Below are 25,246 nucleotides of genomic sequence, written 5' to 3' on the forward strand. Positions count from 1 at the left end.
GGATCACAATTTAATAGGCTGGCCAGCACCTCCCACCAAAAAATCCAAGGAGTACCCCCGGGGGAAATTAAATTAGGCAGCTGGTGCAAGCTGTTTAGTGTTTATGTTCATGTTGAGCGACTTCACAACTTGCTGAAAGAAAGCAACTGGATCTGAGATATTAACGAGCAATCTCTCAGGTACTTAAATCAGTATAGGGCTTCGTATTTAAAAAGAAGACTTTTTAGTGATTCATTCTGCCACTGATTAAATTGGACAGGAATGACAGTATACGGTCGTGCTACATATTTTTTAATCTTAATTGTTATTACACACTCAGGTGTCTACATTTTCTTTTTTTAAGGTGATTTGTGACATATAAAAAAAGGAAAGGAAAGCGAGAGCACAGAAATTAAAGTAAGTTCAACCAAGAACGTTTACAAAAAAACTAACGGTAACTTTTTAAGTTATGCAAACAAATTTTGAGATGAAAAATTTTACGATTAAAAGATGCATAATTATGAAAGAGGCAAGTAATTAAACCATTGCCTGAAGCAGCGAGCTCTTTGCCTATTTTACTAATGAAAAAAATCGGGATAAAAAAAAATGGCTTGCAAAATGCTTGAAAAAAAAAGTCAAGACTCTAATGCTTGTTGTTCGAAATGTGAAAGTCTCCCGTGACTGAAATGGAATGTTGATAAAAGTTTGCCTAAAAGTCGATATCAGATCAATTGGGAGTCGTTTGTAACTAACGCATAGAAAAGGTGTTTGGCAGATATTCTTCTGCTGTAACTGAATCAGATTGTCGATATCGATTTATTTTCGTCCAACCAATCCTGCCCTCAGAGAAACATACCAGTCGTATATATTTTTAGCTTGCTACGAAACTGCGATAAATACGACATGCATGGAGGGAAGGAAGGATGCGATAAGCTGTGGGTAGAGAAAACATATTTTTTTATTGACAACCATATCAACCAATTTTGGCCTATGGTAATAAACGAGCATTATACATATACATATGAAAACTTTAAAGTTTAAACCTTGACTATAGTAAATATTCAGACAAGTTTTCATGTTGAAAAAATTATTGAATATGAAAACTGGTACAGGACGAACGAGGAAACATTTTCTATTAGCTAATCTCCTTGCAATCAGGAGAAATATAAAAAATTGCTTCATTTGTATTGTAAAATGCAAAATACATAGTGCTGATGGTGATGTTTCTGATAGTACTAGACAAGACTTTTGAAGACAGTTGCTGGTCTTAACATGCTAATAGCGTCTTTGATCATTTGAATTGTTTTCCTTATCTTACACAGTTCTTACATTATGAATCGAAATAACAAATAAAAGACAGTACGGCAAAAAGAAGGCCAAAGAAGCTGCCACCGATTGCTTTTGCACCTGCCAAGACAAAAACAAAAAAAAAAAAAAACGTTTATCTTTATTTGTGGCGTGAGTTTTAAAATAAATAGATGTTAATTTCGTAAACAGGTTAACGGCTCGACCTTTCTCTTACCTTTAGTTGGTCGTTAATTTGCAGTAAACACTGGTTTAGATTTTTTTAAATTAGGCCGCGAATTGTTATCGACTCAAAGCACAACCTTTAGGCCTGAGTGATCACATGTACATGTAATCAGACTTTCAAATAAACTGTCGCCAGTGAAGAATGCAAAACAACCGTTATCATGCTTTGCGTGGACTCCCACTCCCCGACCTCGAGTAGTGAAATTATTGTAATGATTTCTGTATTTGTAGCGTGGTCGTGTTTCTTCTCAGAGTTTATGACTGACTCTCTTTTCGTTATGTGAATATACAGATCAGTGCTGCATACAATAACGAGGGGTAAGAAGGGGTAAAATGAGAACTGGGATTTGGGCAAAATGGGATTTGGGTGACTGGGACTGGGAATCACAAACAAAAAACAATGGAACTGGGACTGGCATTTGGGCAGAATTTGGGCTGGGAAATGTGATATATACACTTTTAGCAGGACCTCAATAACATAAAGGTATCCTCACCTGCACAGGTGCATGTTGTACAGCCGAACTTCGTCTTGGCATAACCGTTTGGACATTCATTAGCACAAGATGGGCCAGCACAAATATCTGCAGCATAAAACAAATAAAGGTCTTTTCCTCTTGTCTAACATTTAGGGCGTTGAGTCCAAATTGTGGCAAAAAACGAAAAAAATAACAACAAACTAGTTCAAACAGCGTTTCAACGATAAGGATTTTGCAATAAGCAAGTACAAAAGGTGTGCAAATCAACTACAACAATAACTTACAATGAAGGGTCACACTGATTCCTTCCCAGTACACTCCATGCCCCTGCACAACGCTGGCACTGATGATTAAAAAAGATAACTTTTAAGATAATTGAAATTAACTCGTTCAGTTTTGTAGCTGGGTACTGAGGGCTTGTCAGAGTCACTGGTGTTACAGCAGAAAGCCTTATTTAAAGCGACTTTGTCACGGATTTACCAGATTTTGGGCTAGTGAAACTGTTGCTAGAAAAATATCTCATTTTTTGCACTTCTCTAAAAAAATCAGTGTCCCTCAAGATGCCTTACAATCATGTTATGTACCTAATGGTAATCTTTCCAGCCGGGTACTTTTCTGGGGCCATCCATTTAATGTCAATACTTGTCCATTCTTTGCCACTTGTCGAGTTTTGCACAACTTCAATCTGTAGAAAAAAATTGAGTAAGTTAAATTGTGAACCTTTAAACGTGTGAAATACTTAATTTTCTCCGTTTTCAATTACAAAGGATAACAGGTACGGAAAAAACTTGGCAATGAATTACCATTTGAGATGTTTGATTTTCGCATTCCATCCTGGAGGTTCCATCAGGAAATGGTGCAATGAATTTTCCGTTCTCTTCATCGTCAAACTCATTCTTGGCGGTGATCAAGAATCCAATAAACTTTTCTGTGCCATTGCCAGACATCAATCCACTCAACCTCACTAAAGCATATTGTATTTGTTAACTGATATTGGGACAAATAAAGTTAAAAAAAAATATAGGAAAGGCATAGGCAAAAGTAGTAGGCGTATGGGGGAGGGGGGGGGGGGGGGGGCAGTGAACCATTTGCCCAAAAATTCTAGGAAGTTGCCCACATTTTTACGAAGCATTAGAAGCGATGCACTAAGTTTCAAGTTTGTTTTGTCAGTGGTTTCAAGAAATGGCCCGCTTTTAAGACGCAAGCGACTCGATTTTTGGTATTAAATGATGCCGTTTTGAAAAATCCCCTCTTGCTTCAGTGATATATTTTTCTGCTTTAAAAGTTACTAACAGGAAGAAAATGAAAACCCTTCACTGTTTATCATTTGTTCAAATATAGTAGAATCCCGATTTTCCGAACCTCCAGGGGAAACGAAAAAAGGGAGACGAAAATTGGTTCGAAAAATCGGAGTTCGAGAGGTTTGGATAAAACGGGATTGTACTGCATACTGCCTCCTCCACATCACAGCTATGGACATGGACACATCCAAGATGTGGTTAAGGGTTAAGATTACCGAAGCGTGAGACGGATATTACAAACGACGACTCAATCATCCGCATGTTTATACACGTACGTGGAATCTAATTTAAGATGGCTCTCAAAATTACGCTCCCCGCTACCACTACATTGGCATTATGTGTATTAGTTATACAAAGTCACGCTTTGATAAGATTATTTCTAGTTTGTTTTGTTTGAACTGATTAATATGCATCAAAATGAATTTTTTTTATAAAAATTACCATACGAGTAATTTTTACCCGCAATCTCCCTCGAAACGTTTTTTCTTCAGATCTATTAGACTCCTTCTACGTTTTGGGTAATGATTTAACGTGCTAATATTTTATAGCAAAACTAACAGTTTAATTTGATTTCGAGTGTTTTATATCTGATGCAAGTTGACGTCAGGTTCACAGTGGCGTCACATAACGACATAACGGCAAGGTCACGCAAATGCAAAAAACACCTCACGTTGATGTTTTATGTCACCAGTGCATGTGAACAACATAACATAACGACATAGTTGAAACATAATGACATAAGCATAAAGACATAAGGAAAGAACTGAACTTTTCTTTATGTCGTTATGTTGTTACATATGTCGCTAGTGTAAACCAGGCCAAACTTGTCGACCGAATGTTGTCGAACGCCTCAAAATTCATTTCGTCAGCATTACGTGATACGTACCTGTCTGTACTGTCTTCGACCCATAATCATACAATTGACTGAATTTACCGTTTTCATCGGATACATTGAGCATATAAGGCGCAGCGAAAGATTGGGGTTTAACACCCGGGTACCAATCCTTCATGAAGTTTCCACACGAAGCGGAGGCGTTCTCGCAGTTAACCGGCTGAAAAGTGCACAGAACCAACACGCACAATAACCCGAGCATAATGTCCAGCGATGTTTTACGTTATGTCGGCAGCGGCTTGATCAGTTTTCGTTTCTTTGAAGCTCTCAAGTGATTGAAGTGGTCTTAAACTGGCGAGGTAGGGTGGATATGACTGATTTTACATCGGAAATTATGGCAACTTTAATTTGCATGACAACTAATAGTTTGCAAGTCACGCAATAAATATTTTTGCATGTCCGTTTTGCTAGACAGTTTCGTTGAATTACGTAACGTACCGGCCTGTTTATATTGATAAGTTACTCGGAAGCATGTGTTATGTGAAGTGTAAGTCAAGGCAAATAAAACGAACAAAAACAAAACTTAGAAAGAAGTTTCATACAACACCGAACGAAGTAGTGGGATGCAGTCTGCTGAGCTTCTTTATTTAGTTCACTTGCTTTTACGTGATAGAAATAACAAACACTTTGCATACGCCCTTTCCATTTTCGTTGAATGATCGATCTAATCACACCCACCCAAAAAAGGTCGATCAAAAGAATAGATCCAAGCGTACGTAACAGGTTTTGAATAGTTTTAGGTTATTTCATGGACCGGTTGTTTTTAGTTTTCTTTTGTAACAGAGCGACTAATCTGGGTAGCTTTTGATCGCCATTCTGACGTAGTGAGAACCGTTGACGCAGTGTTTGTATGAGAATGAAAATATGTCGATTAATTCAGGTTTTAAATATTTTTAATTTATTTCGTGTAATTTTATTAGCTTTGCCATGTTACAATAGCAAGGACATGAAGATATCTTTACACATAATGAGCTGTTAAAACAAGGCGCCTAACCAGCTCTACTTGACCATAAAATCTTGTAAAAAAGTATGTCTTAAATATGTATGGTGGGAAACTCCAAGGTGTTCTCCGTGTTGTTGGCGCTGATCTCCCGACTTCAGCCGCCATACTATTTTGAAAATGCAATATACGCCGATTTGTATAAGACGTTCAATAAATTTAGACCATTTAATTTGGGTATTCGAAAAGCCTGTTAGTTAGTTTTGATAATTTATGCCTCCTTCCCTTAAAAAACAAAAATTGAAAACCACAAGAACAAAAGTTTATTTATCTACTGATGTGTCATAGAACATGTCGCCCATTTTGAGAGGATCGAATAAAAGATGGGGGACATATGCATGACGACGAGTTATTATTAGCACAAAGTTTGTACCAGTTACCCTCACAAAACAAGGAACCAAAGGCCTATGGTCATAAACAAAAATGCACTCCATCAGCTTTACATTTTTAAAAAACTGTTATCAACATGCAGAGGCCCGTAGTAAAAAGTCAAAATTAAAAAGTCATCAAAAACCTTACAGTTACCTAAAAAAGTAGTTAAAAATATTAAAATATAGAAGAATACTAAGATAAACGAACTTAGGCTTGAATGCCTGTAGTAAATGTAAAGGCAATTTTCATGTTTGCCTTTGAATCTGGAACTGAACTGCCGCAATTAGTTGAATTCTGAAAGTTAGAACAAGAAAAAAAGCTCGCATTTTCTGTAGAACGCTTCCTTCCATTGAGAAGACATCTCTACTATAGTAATCAATCGGAAAAAAGTATGTTTCTGAAAACGAATGCAAAATACATGCAGTGGCTTATAAAGGTAACGTTTCTGATACACTGTTGCTACTACATTAACGGGACGTTTGATGAGCCTCCTTTGATCACCTTCTCGCCTTATATAATTACATGACGACATAACCTTCCTTTGGATGCTTATCTTTACATTATGAAATAACAAAAAAAGGACAGTAAAGCGAAAATAAGGCCAAGGAAGCTGCCATGTATTGCTTTTGCACCTGCAAAAGATACAAAAATATAAAACACATCTTATTTATGGCACAAGTTTTAAAATAGTCAGTTGTTATTGTTTTAAGCAGGAAAACTGCTTGGCCTATTTCTTTCTGCCTTCAGTATTTTTTTAACTTGCAAATACTGGTTTGGATTTTTTGATTTGTTAAACACTCAGCCTTCATTTCACTTTGTTAGTGTATGTTTCTTATCAGCAGCTATCGCCAATGTAGCACTTGTGCAAAATTTTTTCTTAGTTTTGAGTGAACTTCTACGAAAACAACCTCTTTATTGGTCACGTTATCGTAAAAGATACCATGAAACATATCATTCTCGGAGCGCGGTTATGCTTCAGATACTTCATTATCAGAAACGAATTAAAATTTAGTACGAGTGGTAATAAGCTATATATATATGCGGCTTCTAGTCCGATCCCTCGCACTAGAATCGGACAGACTTTTAATTTAACTCCCAGTCTTGTCATTATCATTCTGATTGTTAGTACAGATAAGTGCTGCATACATGAGGGTATTGTCACCTGCACAGGTGCATGTTGTACAGCCGAACTTTGTCTTGGCATAACCGTTTGGACATTCATTAGCACACCGTGGAACAGAACAATGATCTGCAACATAAAACGACAAAGCCAGTTTTTCATTTGATTAATCTGTGTCTGACATACGGGGTTAACCAATGGTTTTGTATATAGGTAATGTTTAGTAAGAGGCGGGCGACGACGAAGGGGTCAGGAAGCAGCTCTCGCAAAGTCTCACATGAATGACTCGCTACCGTTCGAGGGAACAATCAAACAATCTTTAGGAATAATACCCCTCGCCCCAAAAATGATATATAGCAACTGCTGCACTGAAGGACCAGTAGAATTACAAGCTTACGAGAACTGTCACACCACTACGACGCAGATGACGACAACAATGACGACAACGATGACGATGATAATGATCAACAACAACAACAACAACAAAACAACTTACGATCAAGAGTCACACTGATTCCTTCCCAGTAAACTCCATGTTCCTTTACAACGCTGGCGCTGGTGATTTAAAAAGAAGGCATAAAATAATTTATTTCATTGTCTAAAGCTTGGTATTGAGGCAGCAAGGTTTGTCGTGAGAGTCTTAATAACACTTAACGCTATTGCGAAAAGCTGCACTCAGCCAGAATGTACGCTATGAATGTCCGTGAAACTATTGCTAGAAAAGTTGCTGTTTCGTTTGGTTATTTAAAAACACATCACGCTATGAACTTAAGTGCGCGCTGTCAATTTAGCCAACAATTTTTTTAGAACTATTTAATACGTAACATCATTTCAGATAATTTTTGAGTTTGGTGTCACGTGCATTTGATGTGTCAAATATCTAGTTGAACTAATTTGAGCTAACTTTTTATGAGTAATAATTCCACTAGACCACATAATACAGCCCAAATTTGGGAATTGTTGATTTTTGTTTTCAATTTGTGTGCCTCTGGCTAATATTTACAATACAACCGCCCTTAAATAGCATATATTTTTTTACCGTCAATGTTGAGATTGAGTTTTGATCGAAACTTGCAGCCAATGGAGAAGACATTATGCTTTCCCATCATGTATTTACCTTATGGTAATTTTGCCAGCAGGGTGTTTCTCTGGAGCCCTCCATTTAATGTCAATACTTGTCCATTCTTTGCCACTTGTCGAGTTTTTAACAACCTCGATCTGTAGAAAAAAATAAGTAAGATGAATACTATACATGGCCCTAGACGGTTGAATATTCAAGTATTCCTGAAAGTATAAACGAAGGACTATATATTTACTGATCAACATGGCATTCATTGCCTTACCATTTCCGCGAGGTTACAAGAAGCCTATTATTACAAGCTTTATTGCTTTGTGACGCCAAACACTACTAACACTTGGCTCGCAGTTCAGGTCGGACTAGCAGCAGTCGCAAGGTCTCACATGAACGACCGTAATAACTTAAATAAGTCGGGGTTAAATAAGCGACAAGAGCCACTTTCTAGACTCTTCCTAGATCCTTAGGCAAATCAACCTGTCACCCTAAAATTAATATGCATCAAAATAATTTTCCATGGCTGATTATTGTTCCCAAAAATTACCATACAAGTTATTTTAAACCGAAATCTTCTCGAAACGTTGATGCACTATTCGAAGTACTGGAAAATTTGCACACCACTGTTATTTATAGTGGAAATTACTTCAATTCACTTTTATTTCGACCGTTTGATTGAACTACTCACATAAATCTGATGTGTTTAGCTTACACAAAGGTTAAACTGTCGTGCGCCTTCGAAATTCGTAACACCTGACAAACACACTTTACGTGATTCGTACCTGTCTGGACTGTTTTTGATCCATAAGTTGGAAAACGCCACGAGCATTTGCTGAAATTGCCGTTTTCATCGGATACATTGAGAATAAATGAAGCAGCGGAAGATTGGGGTTTAACACTCGGGTACCAATCCTTCATGAAGTTTCCACACGAAGCGGCGGCATTGTCGCAGTGAACCGGCTGGAAAGTGCAGAAAACTAACACACACGGCAATAACCCGTGCATATTATTCAGCGATGTTTTACGTTATATACAGATCCTTGATCAGTTTTAACTTCTAAGGAGGTTCTTGAAACTGGCGAGGCCGGGTGGATATGCCCGATTTAATTCACTTCGGAAATTATGTCAGCGTTTGGATATTAGCTGGATTTGCAGGACAACAAGTCCTGTAAATCCAACAAGTCCTCCAAGTCTCTCGTAGCTCAGTTGGTTAGAACGCCCAACCGGTATCTGGGAGGCCATGGGTTCGATTCCCTTCGAGGACTCAGAATTTTTCTTTGTCCCATGCTCGAGTCATGTTGAACACTTCACCTTCATTATTTTTTACCGAGCTTAAAATTTACCATCTTTTTTATTTACTTCACTCGGCTTGCCTTGAATTCGCCATTGCTGATCCTAGCAGTATGCAGGACGCGTGTCACATATCAACCTAGTAAATGGTCCAGCTCACAACGAGTCTCTTGTAGCTCAGTTGGTTAGAGCGCCCAACCGGTATCTGGGAGGCCATGGGTTCGATTCTCGTCGGGGACTCAGAATTTTTCTTTGTCCCATGCTCGAGTCATGTTGAACACTTCATCTTCAAGACAATTATATTTTGCAAATCACGCAATAGTTATTTTTACCAAGTTAAGATGACGACTCGGTCAGCTGTAACGCCATTGAGCCATGCACAGTAAAATCGATTCAGGCACTCGGCATTGACAAAACCCCAAATGTAAAGAAATCGGCACCAAATGAAACCTGCAGTGGGATACAGATTGCTATAAAACAGCTTCAACTATTCTTTTTCTATAATAAGCTTCAAGTATTATTTCGCGCTTTCACTATGAACTGAAATAAAGCACTTTTCTTATTCAGGATCCCAAAGGGGTCTAGAGCTCCGGGGCTCCTGCGTCGAAAACGCGGGACTCCAAGGCTCCGGGCCACAAAAAAAAAAAAAAAAAAAAAAAAAAAACTGAAAAAAAACTGAAAAAAAAAAAAAAAGGGCTCCGGGCCACAATACGAAATAAGGCTCCAGGGCTCCGGAGAATTATTTGATGGAGGGCTCCGGGGTGGACTGATATATTGGTGTTTTACAATTCTCCTGAGTTAAATATTTGACACAGTCCACTAGTTGTAGTAGTAGTTAACAAGTCTGGTTTTTGGCTTCTTTTTTTTTCTTTTCTCTCTGGTATATATTATGTTTTACATGTGTGTTTTTGTGTGTATGTGTCCGACCAAAACCTATTATGTCAATTTGTAAACTGGCAACCTGCCATTTTTAATGGTTTATTGTTTCGGGTAGTAAGAGCCCTTGTTTCTAAGCCGAGCCACAAAAAGGTAAATAAAGGTGTTGTCGTTGTTGTGGTGTTCTGTATCTCGGTAATTTAAAATTTGAAAACTTTATAAATGAGCAGGCAAACAAAGCACTGTGTGACCCTATCTGTGTGTGAGATAATTTTAAGAATAGATGTATTTTATACTTAATGCTGATCGCCAGTTTATACCAGTGATCTAATGATTACTGATTGGCCCTTCAGGATAAATAAAGTTTTTATTTTATTTTTTATTAATGTCCGAATTCAGTATTTAGGTTCCAGGTTCCGCAACATTAGGGCTCCAAGCGGCGAAACTATAGGGATCCGGGGTCCGCGACAAGTGTTAGGGTCTTAGGGCTAATGATATTTCAATTTTCGTGAAGAGTTTTTTCTAAGATATTAACAGTTTCTCTACTTTTTTATTTGTTTTTTTTTAACCAAGTTTAGATAGATAATAATAATTATAATGATAACATTTATTTTACCTCGGGTTGATGGGGCTGATAATTAAGCCCCTAGCAAAAATATGCTAATATGCTGAGGAAAAATGGCAATAAAAAGAAAACACACATGCACAAAAAAAGTTCTGACATTTTAACATTTTTGCATCCAAGATGGCGAAACGTCGTTTTGGCATTGTATGAAGTTATAGTTGAAACGTTATGGCTACTAAAATAGAAATACATGATTGTGGGAAGCAAAATGAGATTAATGTACTTGTATAAATGTTAACCGTTTATTAACGACAACGTTCCGTCAAGCAAGTTAGAATTAGATAAACAATTAAAGTTTCCTCGAACACAGCCAACGTGTTGGTCTAGATAAGTTTGAAATTACGACAAGTGCGACTAGTCATTTTGAGAAGGAGCCTAAAATATTGTCAATTTAAAAACATCAATGGTCACAATTTTATCACGCTCTTTCTCCCCATTTCGAGCTTTTTTCTAATTGGTTCCACGGCTATTTTAGTGTGAGGCGCGGTGGCCTAGCTAATGGTTAGCGCGCTCGACTCAGAGTCGAACGGCCCGGGTTCGAGCCTTGGCCTAGGCGCTGCGTTGTGTTCTTGGGCAAGACACTTCACTCTCACAGTGCCTCTCTCCACCTATGCTGGGGGTAACCCTGCGATGGACTACCATCCCATCCAGGGGGGAGTAGCAATACTCCTAGTCGCTTAATGCTACCGAAACCGGGATAAGCTCCGGCTGTATGGGCCACTTGACTCAATGCAGACTTTACCTTACCCAGGGCTATTTCTTATGATTGGCACGGTTACATAACAGGTCCTGCAAAGAGCCTGTTTCTCCTCTAACATTGTCTAAAATGCTAATTTAATCTGCTTTCACATAACGGCCATCAGAGCATTGGCATCAGAAGAAAACGACCAGTTCAGATTGCTACTGCTTTAGGTGGCAAAAAGGAAAATAAAATCAACATGCAAGAATTCTAACTTGGCTAGTGGCTTAAAGATTGAAATTATCATGTTTCTTAAATTTGAACAATCCCGGAGTAAAGAAAACAATTTACCGTTTATTAAGAATCCTGTGAAAAGCGATCCCGGAGTAAAGAAAACAATTTACCGTTTATTAAGAATCCTGTGAAAAGCGATAATTTAATCCATGCATTTTTCTGCTAATTGCCCAATACTCATAAATAAACAAACGATAGGCTTAGTTTTCTGTGAAAACTGTTTGCCGTTTGTCACATAATATGGACAATTCAAAACATCCTGGAATTCTCTGCACTAAAGAAAACGTTTTAACAGGATAACTATAAAGGTATGGAGCGTTTTACGATCAGTGATAAATTTGTTTTGGCACCTCCTACTGCAGGTGATTTACGAAAAAAGAATAGGTCTGGCTGAAGAACGTATGCGGGCTATTTTGTGAAACGTATGTCTTGAGCAACCTAAGAAAATTCTTCAGAAGGACTGTTTTTTTACTCACATACAAAAACGACCTATTTCTACTTGCAATAAGCAATAGAATTATAGATCGAAAAAAACTTTCGGAATTAAATTGGCGACTTCGACGAAGAAGAATTCCAAAGCGAATGTCTTAAATTAGGGAATTTGATCAAGATCTTTCTCATCATAAAGACTAAATGTGTTTTATTTCACTACTGTTCTCTAGTGACGTTATGTCAGACAGTTAAAGAAATTATAGATTCTTGCCTTTTAATTCTGCGTATTCCAGAAAATATATTATCTGAGAGTCTAATTGTTTTGCATTTTCTTCAGAAGTGAAAAAAGGACACTAATTGATCAATTTATTTATTTTAAAAGAGAATGTCTTATCTAGTTACATTTCTAGATGATTTATAAGAAGACAAATTGAATAGGTCTTAGAAATACTTATGGGGATTATGTAAAGCGAAATTTTGGACTGAGCAATTTCAGTGACTGGATTACATTGTTTCTGTTTATTTTCCTCAGAGAGTATTATCTATTTACTAAGGTCACCAGAAAAAGTCAGTTTCGCTTTCGTTTTAAGTAAACAAGACACGAACATTTGTGAATGGTTATACATAAAAAAAATACGTATGGACCTGTATATATCGTGCTCTTCTTTCTGCTTCAGACATCAGTGTTTTTTTCTTGTACAATGTTAAAATCCGTAGCCACATTTTGTGAAAATTTAATGATGTTTAAACTGTGGGTGGTTAAGATTGGTTGCAAAGTAAAAGCTACACAATAGGGACGCTTAACGGTTATCTAAATTAAATTTAAAGGTGGTCGTTCACAATAAAACCGCATGAAAAAGCTTAATACTCGGGTAATTAAAAACCGAAGTCCATAAACAAAAGTTAATACCTCATCTTACACAGGCATGCTAAATGCACGGTGACTAAATTGAGCAACTTTTCTAGACTGTTAAGATCGTCTTTTAAAGATCGCTTATCGGTATGCAAAGCCAAATAATGCATGTTGCAGCAAGGTATAGTCCGTGGTCGTCGTATTTAAGTTGAGAAATTTACACTGGTCTAAACTGTAGGGAGTTAAGTTTGGTTACACGGGTGCATTCAGTTTGTCTTAATCAGATCAACGGGGTGGCGAACCACGTTTTAAAAACCACAAAGAAATTTAGAATAAAACACTCGGTCCAAAATAAGGTTAAAATGTCTAGAAACATTAAATTGCACCGGGCAACGAGTACACGATGTTATGACTTGTAACATTTTATCCCTCAAAGTAAATTTCCAACTCAGTTTTGGGAACAAGGATCGTGGGTGGTAAGGATGTGAGATGTTTCAGGCAGTTATGCTTTAAAAGTTTACAAAAATGTTTATTAATGATGCTCTTACTGTTCCTACTTTTAGGTGCTCGTCAACAGCCAATGAAAATTGCCGAATTTCACCTGTCCATTCAATGGATGTAATATGAAAACATCATATTAAGGTATAAACTTCTCAGGCGCAATTTTTTTCGGAAATAGCCACAAAAGAGCCCTATCATATATATATAGCATACTGGAGCAGCGGGAGGCACGGTGGCCTAATGGTTAGTGCGCCGGACTCCGGATCGAGCGGTCCGAGTTCGAGCCCCGGCCGGGGTCACTTGTGTTGTGTTCTTGGGCAAGACACTTTACTCTCATAGTGCCTCTCTCCACCCAGGTGTATAAATGGGTACCGGCGACATAATGCTGGGGGGGGGGGGGGGGAACCCTGCAATGGACTAGCATCCCATTCAGGGGAGAGTAGAAATATTCCTAGCCGCTTAATGCTACGGAAACCGGGATAAGCTCCGGCAGTGTGGGCCGTTTGGCTCGTGGCTTCTCCTTCTCAGGCGCAATTTTTTTCGGAAATAGCCACAAAAGAGCACTATAGTACTATACTGGAGCAGCGTTCTAAATATTGATAATCATAATAATATCACGCTATTATTTTTCAAAAGCAAGGGGTGAAACATCTTAACGGGAATCCACATCTAGCTTTAGGCGTTGGCCCTTGCCGTTCTTCAAAACAACGCGGGCAGGCTGAAAAATACTTCACCTCTGAAACAGACAATTGATGCAAGTTGAATATAGCAGCAAATACAATTTGGGAAAGCAAAAATGTTGTCACCGTGATTGAAACCACAAATTTACTTGACAATATCTTGCATTGTCATATGTCAACTGAACCTTACAAGTACCTGTTTTAAAATCAATCACTTATAAATATAACTTTTTAAACTTTAAAATGAATGGAAAACAATTGTGTCGTCGGTCTTTAAGGTTAATGACAAGTCCTGTCCATCCTTGATCCAAAACAACAGCATAGCGTATATTTAACAACTTTATTCCTTTGCTTGGCAATACACGTGTTTACGCTACTTCTTCACCGGTAGCGAGTTTCCTTGAAATTCCCGTGACATTTGGGCAATACACTCCTAAACCGCATTGCCTTTGTGAATGTGCTGAATAATTTATCGGATTGATAACTCAGCCATATAAAATATCGAGCTAATAGATCATAGTTCCACAGCTACGAGGAAACACGGTGAAATGGTCAGACGTCACAAAACAACTCGGAAATTTAGTTCGAAATTCTAATTTTTCATTTCACGCCTACACGCCAATCGTGTTTGCGCACTTGAGAGTATTTGCATTTATTTACCTGTCAGCAGACTCAGTTGCAGTCCTCTGTGATGTGGTTTTAGAAGTTCCAGTTAAACTTGTAGTAAGAAACCTGGATCTAACTAAGGCGGGTTTTTAATCCCCCTGCGACACGCACGAGAAGGTTAGTTAGATGTTCTGTTGTTTTATATGTAGCTTGTTCTGTAGTTAAGTTCTTAGCTTTGCTGACCGTTTTGACTCCTTGAACATACACGAACTGTAGCAGGTGAAGAAAATACTGATATGAGTAATAGATATATATTTTACAAACCTCGCTGAGTAAAAATGATAAGATGATAAACGAGTCGATCAAAGAGATAAACACAAAAAGCAAGATCACGTAATACACGAAAACTAGATTCGAGATGATTCAAGTGACATATACTGGTACAAGAGGATATTACCCTCTCTTGTTGCATGGCATGTTTGAACAGTCAGCTTACCTGACCATAAATGTCTAATAAGTGAAGCTAAAGAAAAAACGTTTCGTCAGAGTCATTCCAATTCGGAAATGTTAATATGAGGTTTTGGGAACTAAGAAGTGATTGTAAAAATCGTTTTTGATTGCTGCTGATTCATCAGAAGTGTTCGATGTTGTTCGATGATTATTTTTTCGGGGAAAAATTTCTGATTAAAATTTCGTACATCGAAAAGGATAATTAAGCTCTTAGCTATGTATATACCTTTAAGAGAATGTTCTTTTCTGATTAAATCAGATTTCATGTGCTTTTCTCGGTCAACAAACCTGTCGAGAAAAACAACAATACAAAACCAGCGTCAATTAAGCCTTCTTCTCTATTAAATAATTACAATGTTCTTTGCAGCATTTTTAGTAGTTAGTTTCAGCTTGCAAGACGGCTAAAACTGCGCTCGTTCTAAGAAAATAATAATAAAATATAATGGCGCAATAAAAAAAAGACTCGAGCTATTTTTAACACCATAACTGTTCTATACATGATTTATTTTTGTATTCATAGAGGTTTTAAAAATTTGATAGCAAAGAAATTATCGTCATTTACCATCGACGTGTAACCTAGAAATCTGTTTTTTACTTTCGAGTATGTTTCTTCTGTTGTTTACCGACTCGGGAAACATGAAACCGACAAAACTTATTTCATATCAAAACAAGTGCCAAGGAATAGGAAACAAGTAAGAAAAGTGATTCTAAAATCTCGTGTTTGTTTGCTTTTTTTGACGTAACTCAAAGTACTTCGAGAAAAGCCAATCTTGATTTTGTTTTTCTTGCGCTTATGAAGAAGGGAAATTAAAACGACTTGTTTACACATCAGAAAGACCGACGTCACTGTTTCAAACACAAAATATTTAACGAAATTTTCTCGTTTTTGTTCTCTTTCTCTTTGTTGGCAAACGTTATTGTCTATTTCAAGGGGCGCGATTCTAAATTTACTTTTGCCGTTAGTTGTTTGCATGCTTGAAGTGAGATTGCCAAGAGGTACGCTGCAAGGAGATCAAATGACGAATCATCTCCTTCAACTCAAGCGAAATGATGCAATTATCAGTAAGATAGCTCGTTCGTATTCAGGATATAAGTCAATTAATCTTATGTCGGAGATTAAAACGTTTTTTAGGTATCATTGCCGCGGATCTAACAATGCCTTTATTATGTGGAGAATAACAAATGATAACATTCAGGGACGTCAGAGAGATAAATTAAAAGAGGTAAATTGGCAGATAAACGCCCCCGGTGAAATGAATTCTTAAAATTAAATTATCACATTATTTTGGCGACCCAGAAAGCCGCACTTTTGTCTTATTTCTTGGAATCGGCCGAAAATATCCATCGCGATTGTTCGGTATATTTAGCTTGATTAATATCCCGCCAGCCTTCATGTATACATTTTAAAATACGGGAAAAGAAACAGTTCACAAGTCTGGTATTGTTAGCGACAACAGAAGTCAGTCTGAGAAGAGCCGAGATTCTTGTGTCATGAAGATGATCTAGATATAATTTTAACTGGAGGAAATTGTACAGTAGGTAAGCTATTTTAACGGATTTAGTTTAATTAACACTATTTATATTGATTTCTTCTTCATAGACACATCTTCAGTTCTTACTTAGAAAAAATATCACTGAAAGCAAATAAAGAAGTTGAACAAGGCCTTATTAAGAGAAAAATTACAAAAATTCGACTTCGTTTTTGACAACGAAAGGTAGTATTTGCTTATGGCCGGGCAAACAGGTTTTTATTATTATTAAAACTTAACGTCTGAAGAGACATTATAGTATCCAAGCAAATGTCTTTAGAAGAAACCACTCCTTTTTTGCTTTCCATTTCAAGAGTACTTAATTTGCTATCGATTGGAAGCTTTAGAAAATGACATGCATAAGTGAAAAAAAGGATACTCTAGGAAATGGATAAGCAAATTTATTAATCACAAATTGTAGGTAATCAAAGACCAGATTACTATAGAATCACAAGAATTACATTAAGCTTCTTATAGCAAAATATTTAGGCAACGGCAACAAAAACGAGGCGACGAAATTGGTGTAATAAGGAGTGCAATGCCTCTACACTGACGTTATAAAATTTGGACATTTTTGCAGTTCGAAGTGATTCTGGCTTTTGTAATTATCATGAAAACTTGAACGATGGATATTTTTTATGTTTTTAGTCAAAGATAAACGCAATCTTGACAAACTCTGTTATAGCTTAGCCGTCTGACACCGAGAGACGAGCAAATTTAATGTTGTTGCGACTGATACTAGTCACTCCCTCAACAAAATTACAAACACGATTTTCACCGACATGTTTCTTACCCCTACCCGCTCAGAATATTACCTACTGTACCCACCGTATTTTATAATTCCATAATTTGATACCTGGCATTCCACAAAGCTAATTTTAAAGATACTAGTGCATAAATATACATACACCTAATTGCAATAAGGTTGTCATTGTAAAAAGTAAAAAGGAAAAAGTCAAATAGGAATTAATTAAGCAAACGCATGAAATTTATTCGTACAAATGACCTCAAAATACGAATAAATCAATTTATCTTGTTACAGCATAAAAAGTGGACTTAAAGTGTGCAGATAAAAACTCGTGAGTTTTCTGCAAATGCTTCCAGTTATGAAACTACGCTAATTAATTCCTAATTACCTTTTTTCTATTTTCTTTTTTCTGTGACAACGTTATTGCAATTAGGTGTATGACGCTAAAAGTAAACAATTCATTCCTTTCACAATTAAAGAATGTCATGGTTTTACAGTTTCAAAAAATCTTGTTTCATTTCAGAAATATTCAATATTTTTTATGGTTTTAGTCGGAGTTGAATGGCCGTCTTGGCTGAAGCATAACTCTGACACCGAGATAATTGCGAGCTGATTAGGAATATATTGCTTTCATGGTTATACAGTGTTTGATGCCGGCGATTGTTTGATGGCAAAGCCAACTCAACGGCAAACTGTCATTCGACTCAGAGAGAGAAAAAAAACTAGATTTTACGGCAAATTTAAAACTCTGTTAGCTTGGGCTTTTTTTCGCTCGCGAGCCTGGCGGGGAAAGGGGGTTGGGGTGGAATGCGCCCTACTTACGCCAAGTCCGTCATCTTGTATTGACCTCCTTTGTATCTCTAGTATTTTAATAGCGTATAGTAATAAGCCTTGAAAGGTGTGTAAAACATCCTAAAATGTTCCTATTAGTGGTAATTGAGTACCAAATTATGACGTCATTCCTTGCCAAAACGACGTCATATACTGTCAAAAGTCCGCCGTCTTGGATTTTGGAATTTTAAAAAATTTTCAAAAAATCACAAAGTTGTTGGGAAAAAACGAGAAAAATATAAGGATGTATTCAAGAATTGAGGAATAATTACTTAAGAACCAAAATCTCACTTAGTGAAACATTTTGGTAAAACACCCTTTGAATTTTTGTCTCATTTTTTGTTCTTTGGAAACATAGTCGCCATAGAAATGTAAGCTATATAGCCAAGTAATTGCTGCACCCAAACAGCTACGGCATCTGGGACAAGCTTAAGGGGGAGAGAATAGCCCTGGCCCTCCAAGTATAGGGGATGAGCATGGGGCCAATCATCCTATCCGTAAAACGCCGCACCTGATCACAGAAACCCTGGATCTTATGCACAGCATGGCGCAAAGAAGCCTGAGTTAGCTAAGTAATTGCATTACTCGGACATTTTAATAAATGTCAACTATTACGTTAAGCTGTTGTCCATTAAATGGTTGGCTCCTTCTTTTTTTAATTTTTTTTTTAGTTCAAAGATAGCCTTGAAATCGATCGCCTAACTTAAGCTTCGTAGCAGCTAAGAGATTGCATGTGGTGAGTTACTTGTTGTAAATCTGATCTCGTTGAATTGATGAAATCTGACTTCTATTGTAGAAAACGCGCCCTCTCGTAGTGATTCTGTTTCTAGGCATAGAACAACAACTAAGTGAGAGTAAAAAGTCCAGGCGCAACTGGTCGATTTACAAGTCCCGTTTATTCTTAGAATTCTTCAACCATGTAGATATCTACTGATCCTTACCGAATGCAATCAACATTTTCTAAAATTACCTTGTCAGAACACATTTGATTTTTGCCAAAGACCGTTAGCCATTTTGCGATGAATTTGATTTAATTTTTGTCATAACAAAAACGCCATTATGTCGCAGCTAGTAGGCGGAAGAATAGTTGACTGTAGACAAATCTTTTCCATATTGGGACAAAAAGTGTTTTATATTAGGGCCATTATTGAAACAGATGGCGCCTCTAAGATTAAAAGTCTTTGAAATGGTAGTTAGGGTGGTTAAGCTCACACAAAAATGTACCAATTTACTCGAGATAAGCGAAGCTGTCGTACTTGTAAAGGATATTATTTTGTTAAAGTGAAACCGAGGGGTCTTCAGAGTAAAATTGAAGTCAATAACTTAACGGATAAACACAGGAAATCCGGCTTATTGGTCGTTATCATACCGAATGTCTTAACAGACAGAGTGTCGGGTCATTAGGCCTGGCGCCAGTTTGCTTTCACGTATCACATATGAATCAGTGAAGCTGTATCTATAGCGTCCTCGGCGCATAACGGAGGGAAGAACACGCTGTTAAGCATCACAAGTGGTAGGTTACATATAAACAATATATACTTCAGCTTGTTAGGATAAAGCTATATCCGTATTTATTTGTTCCGTGGGCTCGAGTTTGTGTTCCCTCAGTGGGAAGTTTAATTCAAAGCCATACCAGTTTACAAATGCTGTTGTCATGTAGGGCTTATAACTGCAATAAATTGTTACCGGTTGAATTAATAACACGCGATGCGTCTGTCCCTTGATTGAAATTGACTTGTACTCCGTGCAACTTCGTAAGTTTAGTCAAACACTATGTAAGACACGTTCAATGAATTCATTTTATAACCAAACACTCTATGATCTTACAATGTAAAGCGCGCCGTCGGTACATTATTGTTTTCGTTATCTTATTCAGTCGTCCAAGCTATTTGCTGTTTGTGTTAACGCAAATAAACAGCATGAATCGACAGAGAAGCACAATGAAAAAATGTTTCGCTCTACTTAGAAACCTTTTTGCAATTCCGCCGAACTGTTGGAAGCCACTAATAAAAGTGACTCTCTTGATACTTTACAACTGTCTCAGTTTTGTGCAATATCTTGTTGAATGTCTTAGGTATTAACGTGCTAATTTAAGGAAATCTTAGTTTTATTGATGTGAAAGGAATATAGTCCGCCTGTTGCCCGCTATGTGGCCAAGATATCGCGTTATTTGATAATTGAGATGTATTGGTTCTTTATGGCCGCAGGCAAAGCAAGCCTGATATTTTTACGTTAGGTCACAGTGGGGAATGGATCAGGATGTCAAAAATTTCAATGAATTTCGTCAACAATTTAGCACCGAACCTAATTACTAATAATTAAAGTCGAAATGGAACAAGACAAGGCTTAGCTACGATGAAAAGACCTAGTCATTTCACTTCTGGATATTTCGTGTCGTTCCGGCACCTGCGATGCGGCTAATGTTTTTAGAACATACCTTGAGTATCGGCAATTCCTTTCATTATGAAGTTTAAAATCAATTTAAAGGTCCTCGTTGTTTTTGTGTTGTTTTATGTATTTATTCAACACTAATGTTGTTTTTGCGCGCGTGCCTTGAAGCGTGCGCTGGCATTAATTGCCATGTAAAACTTTTGAAGTTTTTTTTTTTAATTATTTGGAAAAAACAAGGGGTGAAATTCTTCGTTTCACTAAAGTGTTTCTAAACCATTTTTATCAACGAGCTCATTGACGCTTATAACACACAATAACACTTAAAGATCTGTCAGGATTCTGGGCAATCAACACTTTAGTACAGAGAAAATAGCTGCAAATCTGATAACTATACCATTAAATTCTCGTCAAACAACTGGTTTCTTAAACGATAAGGGAAGAATTTTAATGAAAAGAAAAGGTGCCTGCCTGTCTCAAAATAGAACACCGATAATTTATGGCATCTGTGAAAAAAAGAAAAGCAAAAAGTTCTGAGAGTGTAAATGAAAAAGAAGGTTGCATACTTTGATTTCATTTCACCGCAATCTCGCGTCATCTGGAAGAAATTCGCTCAGTTCGTGAGCTGAAATTTTCTTTTCGCTTCGTGACTCAACACTGTGTTTGAGGCCCTTAAATTTTTAAAACAATCGGCTATAGTAGATAAGAAAGACGAACAAGGTCAGGGTGAGGCAATTCGACTAAATTTGTACATGTGATCGATGTCCAAAGGCTTAAAGTGATTATCAAGTGATCCATGAAGAGAAAACTCTTTGATTGTTTGTAATCAACTCCAATTTTTCAAACGAGCTGATAGTGGGTCAGGCTAGGGAATTTTTTATGCAAGTTTTTTCGACTTTCACGCGTAGTACCAAATCAAAATATACCAAATATATTATTCATGTGTTTTTAGGCTATCGATAATTTACGTTAATAGTTATTTAAAATACTTTACTGTCTCAACTACCCAGTTTCTACAAAACGTGGAAATTAAGTATCTCATTCAGCTGATCATCAAGTTTGTTGTACATTTTTGGAATTTTGTATCATGTAGAAATATTTTAGAAAACTTCGCTCGGAAACTCATCAGTTACTGTATACAGGTCCTGCCTATTTGCAATCAGCTGCACCTAGCGAAACAAACATTTTAATTATATTGCATTGGTCTATAGAAATATAACTAAATATAGATAAGAAGCATAAACATTAAATGTGTGCTAAAAGCATCTATCTGGCCCTATTCCGCACCTTGGGGAAAAGGAGCGAAGCAATAACATCTATTATCGGTCCGATTGTGGCGTATTTTGCGGGCTAAAATTAAGGATGGGCCGATACTCGATACCAAATATTCGATACATCGATATTTTGACAATTTTGAAAAGTATCGATACTTTCGAAAAATATCGCACTTTCGATACGCTTTCGATACTGCACACGTGACCTGAGCCTGCAGTCTCATGGTCAGCACCTGCGGTTGAAAAATACAATTTTGCTCAAAGAAATATTGATGTTCTTGAATTTTTCTTGCCTTGACTTTATGTCCACACATTGCTGATGCAACAGTAAAATAAAAAGATCAAAATCAGCATTCTTGGCTAACATTTATAATGGCAGGTCTGTCCTTTGTATGGTCACGTGACAAACCAATGGCATCAGGACGGAAATGACGTCATAATATCGATATCGAGATCGATATCGAGAAAAAAGGCAAATATCGTATCGATATCGTATCGTTTTGAAAAACCAGTATCGGCCCATCCTTAGCTAAAATAGAAAATGCAGCGAGCTTAAGTTGACTTTGTTTAGCGCTGTCCTGCTCCAATCAGAAACACGAAAATAACATAGCTAGCCTATCAGAACTGGAAACCATTTAACTGTTCGCGCCATTTTCTTGCTGCCTGCCAGCACTTCAAGCGCCGTTTATTAAACTCGGAGCACTTCCATCTACAACTGCAAACTATTTTCATAACGACAAAATGGCCGAAAAACCTAAACGAGGAAGCAAATTGTCAGTCCTCTTGAGCTCAATTAGATAAAGAGGAATCACAAAAACTCCAAGCGATAAAACTGAAAATAAGTTTGTTTTTGTTAGGGGAAGCTCGCTCAGTTCAGGCAATTGCGTACGCCAAGCTACCAGTTCAGTAATTGTACAATTCAGTCATTTACAACACTTGTAAGTGACTATTTTGTTGCTGTCAAGAAACCTTTACAAAAAATATTGTTTTGATAAAATTTGAGATTTTCTGCCAAAAAAATAATCAATTAAAATAGTAAAATATAAAGCACAAGTAGCATCTTGGAATGTCTCAGTGGATTTCTGACATTTGCCATTATAGGGATTGCACCTGATGTTCGATTTTAGTCTGTTTGTGTCAGATTTAAGTTTTTTTGTCGAGTCCAAAGGCCATGTTTTTGCTATTTCTCGATGTAAAAAATATGTCAGAGACTGTAGACCGAAACGAAGAAACACGTTGATATCAACAAAGCTGAATTCTGCTCTGCTCTGCTCTTATTAATCTTAAACAAAGCCAGAAAGATTCGAATCGGATTAATCAGAGGAACTATTCATGAAGACTGGCTAGGGATGCGATTTATAATTAAACCTGGTGAGCTAGACAGACACAGTACCAGAAATAAATTAAATGCTAATTCAAACAGATTAATTTTCTTGCAGTGTCATTGTAATTCGTTGGACGGCAAACTCAATACTTAGGATATTTTATTTCGCACCAAGGGGATTTTTAATTTTTGATACAACCGAGTACCATTTCTCTTTGAACGTGCGTGCAACTGGCTTTAAAAAAATACGCCACCTTTTCCAATGGCAGCTGAATGCTATTAAAATGAGCAACATTCATTTTCCATATGAAATAACGAAATCAAACAAGGATAGGGTTTTAACATTTTTTTTATTTTATTTTCCCAAAGTGATATCCCCCATTCGTGGCTGGTGCTTATCGTTAAGTTAGTTTACCGGTCTTATATATGCCCAGTGGCTCTGCATATAGATTAAGTTCTCACTAATTAAATACAGTTACCTAAAGTAATTTAAGGACGTCTTAAAAGAAATACCCTTTTCTTAAAATTATTATTGGATCGCTTTAACAGTGGTTACGCAATTAAGGAGACTCTGATCTATTTGCTTTCATTAGCTTAAAACAGAAACTCATTATGGGTTTCTGCTCAAAACGAATCTCGTTTGTGTAAGTTTGAGATTTGTTTCTGCAAAACACAATTTGCCTTTTAGAAAGGACGTGTTGCCGTAAGCTAAATAAAGGCGACTTCATTCATTGATTGTGAATCATTCAGTTTCTCACTTTTTCGAAAACAACAACTAAAATTTAAGCAACGTTTTCTATCTAAATCATAAAAAGAAATTATCTTCGCAGCACGCAAGCTTTCTCGTTATGTCTTAGTTCAGATCTTCCATGCTGTTCGAGCTTCCGTTTGGACACAAAAATTAATAATCTGAGGGGGTGTACAGCTAGTGCTTACGGTGATTTCTACGCCGAGGGTGCGAAAAACATGTAAGTACTATGGCTTCTTTTGTGCCATTAACGAGGAATACATTGTACGTTTTTTGGTCAGCCGGGTTGGCGGTGAAGTTAAATACAGTAAGTGTCTACAGTAGCCGGCAAAATTAATTATAAATTGTAAATTCGGCGGCAAATTTACTAATTCGTTTTCAGTGAAAAGATCAGCTTTTACTTAATTTGAACCTTTTGTTCACGTAGACTTTCTTCACCTTTCCTTAGGACAGTATCACGGCTAGCGTATTTTTTAAAGCAGGGTGTACCTATGATGGAAAAGAACATTTTTAGCAAAATTGGCTCCACTCGATGAGCACGGCATTTACAAACATGTTTCAACATTATTTTTAATCATCTTAGCTAAATACAATGCGTATATTCAGCTGTATATATATTTCCACAGCTCACTGGCGCCGTTCATCTGCGATAGATAAAAGTGAAACAACTTTTGCCATACGAGTGCCAAGCGAAGAGCTTAGCATAACATATCAAAAACGAAATGTTACACTCTGAAAATGTTTTAGATATTGCAGTTTGGTTTGAGAATTATTCTGTGGCAATTAAGTTATACCCTGGCATAAAGCTGAGTCAACGTTTTTTAAATTAAGCGAAATAATATAGTTCAATACAATTATTAAGTTATATTGAGACCACTAAAGTAAACGTAGTGGGGTTAACTTAAGCTCAAAAAGCCACCGCAATTATTTATTTCTGTAGTCATTCGACCACAGCAAAGGTGCTAAAATGATTTTTTAATATATCGCGCTTGCCATGCTCAGCATAATTAAATTTTCGTTTTAAAAAATCGCCCACTTCTGCAGTTACTATGTACACTAATCTGTTATACACTCAGTGTTAATATTGTCGGGTCACAGCTGTTTCTACTGCGGCAACACCGAGGAAGACAAGATTTACATGCAATCGATCAGAACCAAGCAAAACTGACACCGTTCGTTTTTATCATTTTTTTTGTAGATTAAAAGCTGACAAGTCAGAACTGGATTCGGCAGCGTGCACTGCAGATTGCGGCTCGTGAGTGGCCTTCATAGCAGAGGACTAACTGTTCTGCGCAGATTTCCGCAAAATAATTTGA

The 25,246-nt window shown here is 37.1% G+C and overlaps 2 protein-coding genes across 3 annotated transcripts; both read right to left on the minus strand.

Moving 5' to 3' along the window:
- Nucleotides 1–919: 919 nt before the first annotated feature.
- LOC144654206 (uncharacterized) lies at nucleotides 920–8,663 on the minus strand. 2 transcript variants are annotated; one of them, XM_078514291.1, is made up of 6 exons: nucleotides 8,525–8,663; nucleotides 2,789–2,949; nucleotides 2,570–2,670; nucleotides 2,270–2,328; nucleotides 2,004–2,090; nucleotides 920–1,386 (listed from the first exon to the last, which is right to left on the minus strand). In XM_078514291.1, the coding sequence occupies exons 1-6, from the start codon at nucleotides 8,658–8,660 to the stop codon at nucleotides 1,310–1,312; spliced, it is 621 nt and encodes a 206-aa protein (XP_078370417.1). In that variant the 5' UTR covers nucleotides 8,661–8,663; the 3' UTR covers nucleotides 920–1,309. The 2 variants fall into 2 exon arrangements, with proteins under 2 accessions (XP_078370417.1, XP_078370416.1); XM_078514290.1 differs by lacking the exon at nucleotides 8,525–8,663 and adding an exon at nucleotides 4,173–4,566.
- LOC144653975 (uncharacterized) lies at nucleotides 5,960–7,924 on the minus strand. The gene is made up of 4 exons (XM_078514109.1): nucleotides 7,788–7,924; nucleotides 7,167–7,225; nucleotides 6,713–6,799; nucleotides 5,960–6,182 (listed from the first exon to the last, which is right to left on the minus strand). Exons 1-4 carry the CDS (start codon nucleotides 7,922–7,924, stop codon nucleotides 6,106–6,108), a joined length of 360 nt encoding a protein of 119 aa, XP_078370235.1. The 3' UTR covers nucleotides 5,960–6,105.
- Nucleotides 8,664–25,246: the final 16,583 nt, after the last annotated feature.

Source organism: Oculina patagonica, chromosome 5 (assembly GCF_052425735.1).
Source record: "Oculina patagonica isolate OP01 chromosome 5, crgOcupat, whole genome shotgun sequence".
Lineage (NCBI taxonomy): Eukaryota > Metazoa > Cnidaria > Anthozoa > Scleractinia > Oculinidae > Oculina > Oculina patagonica.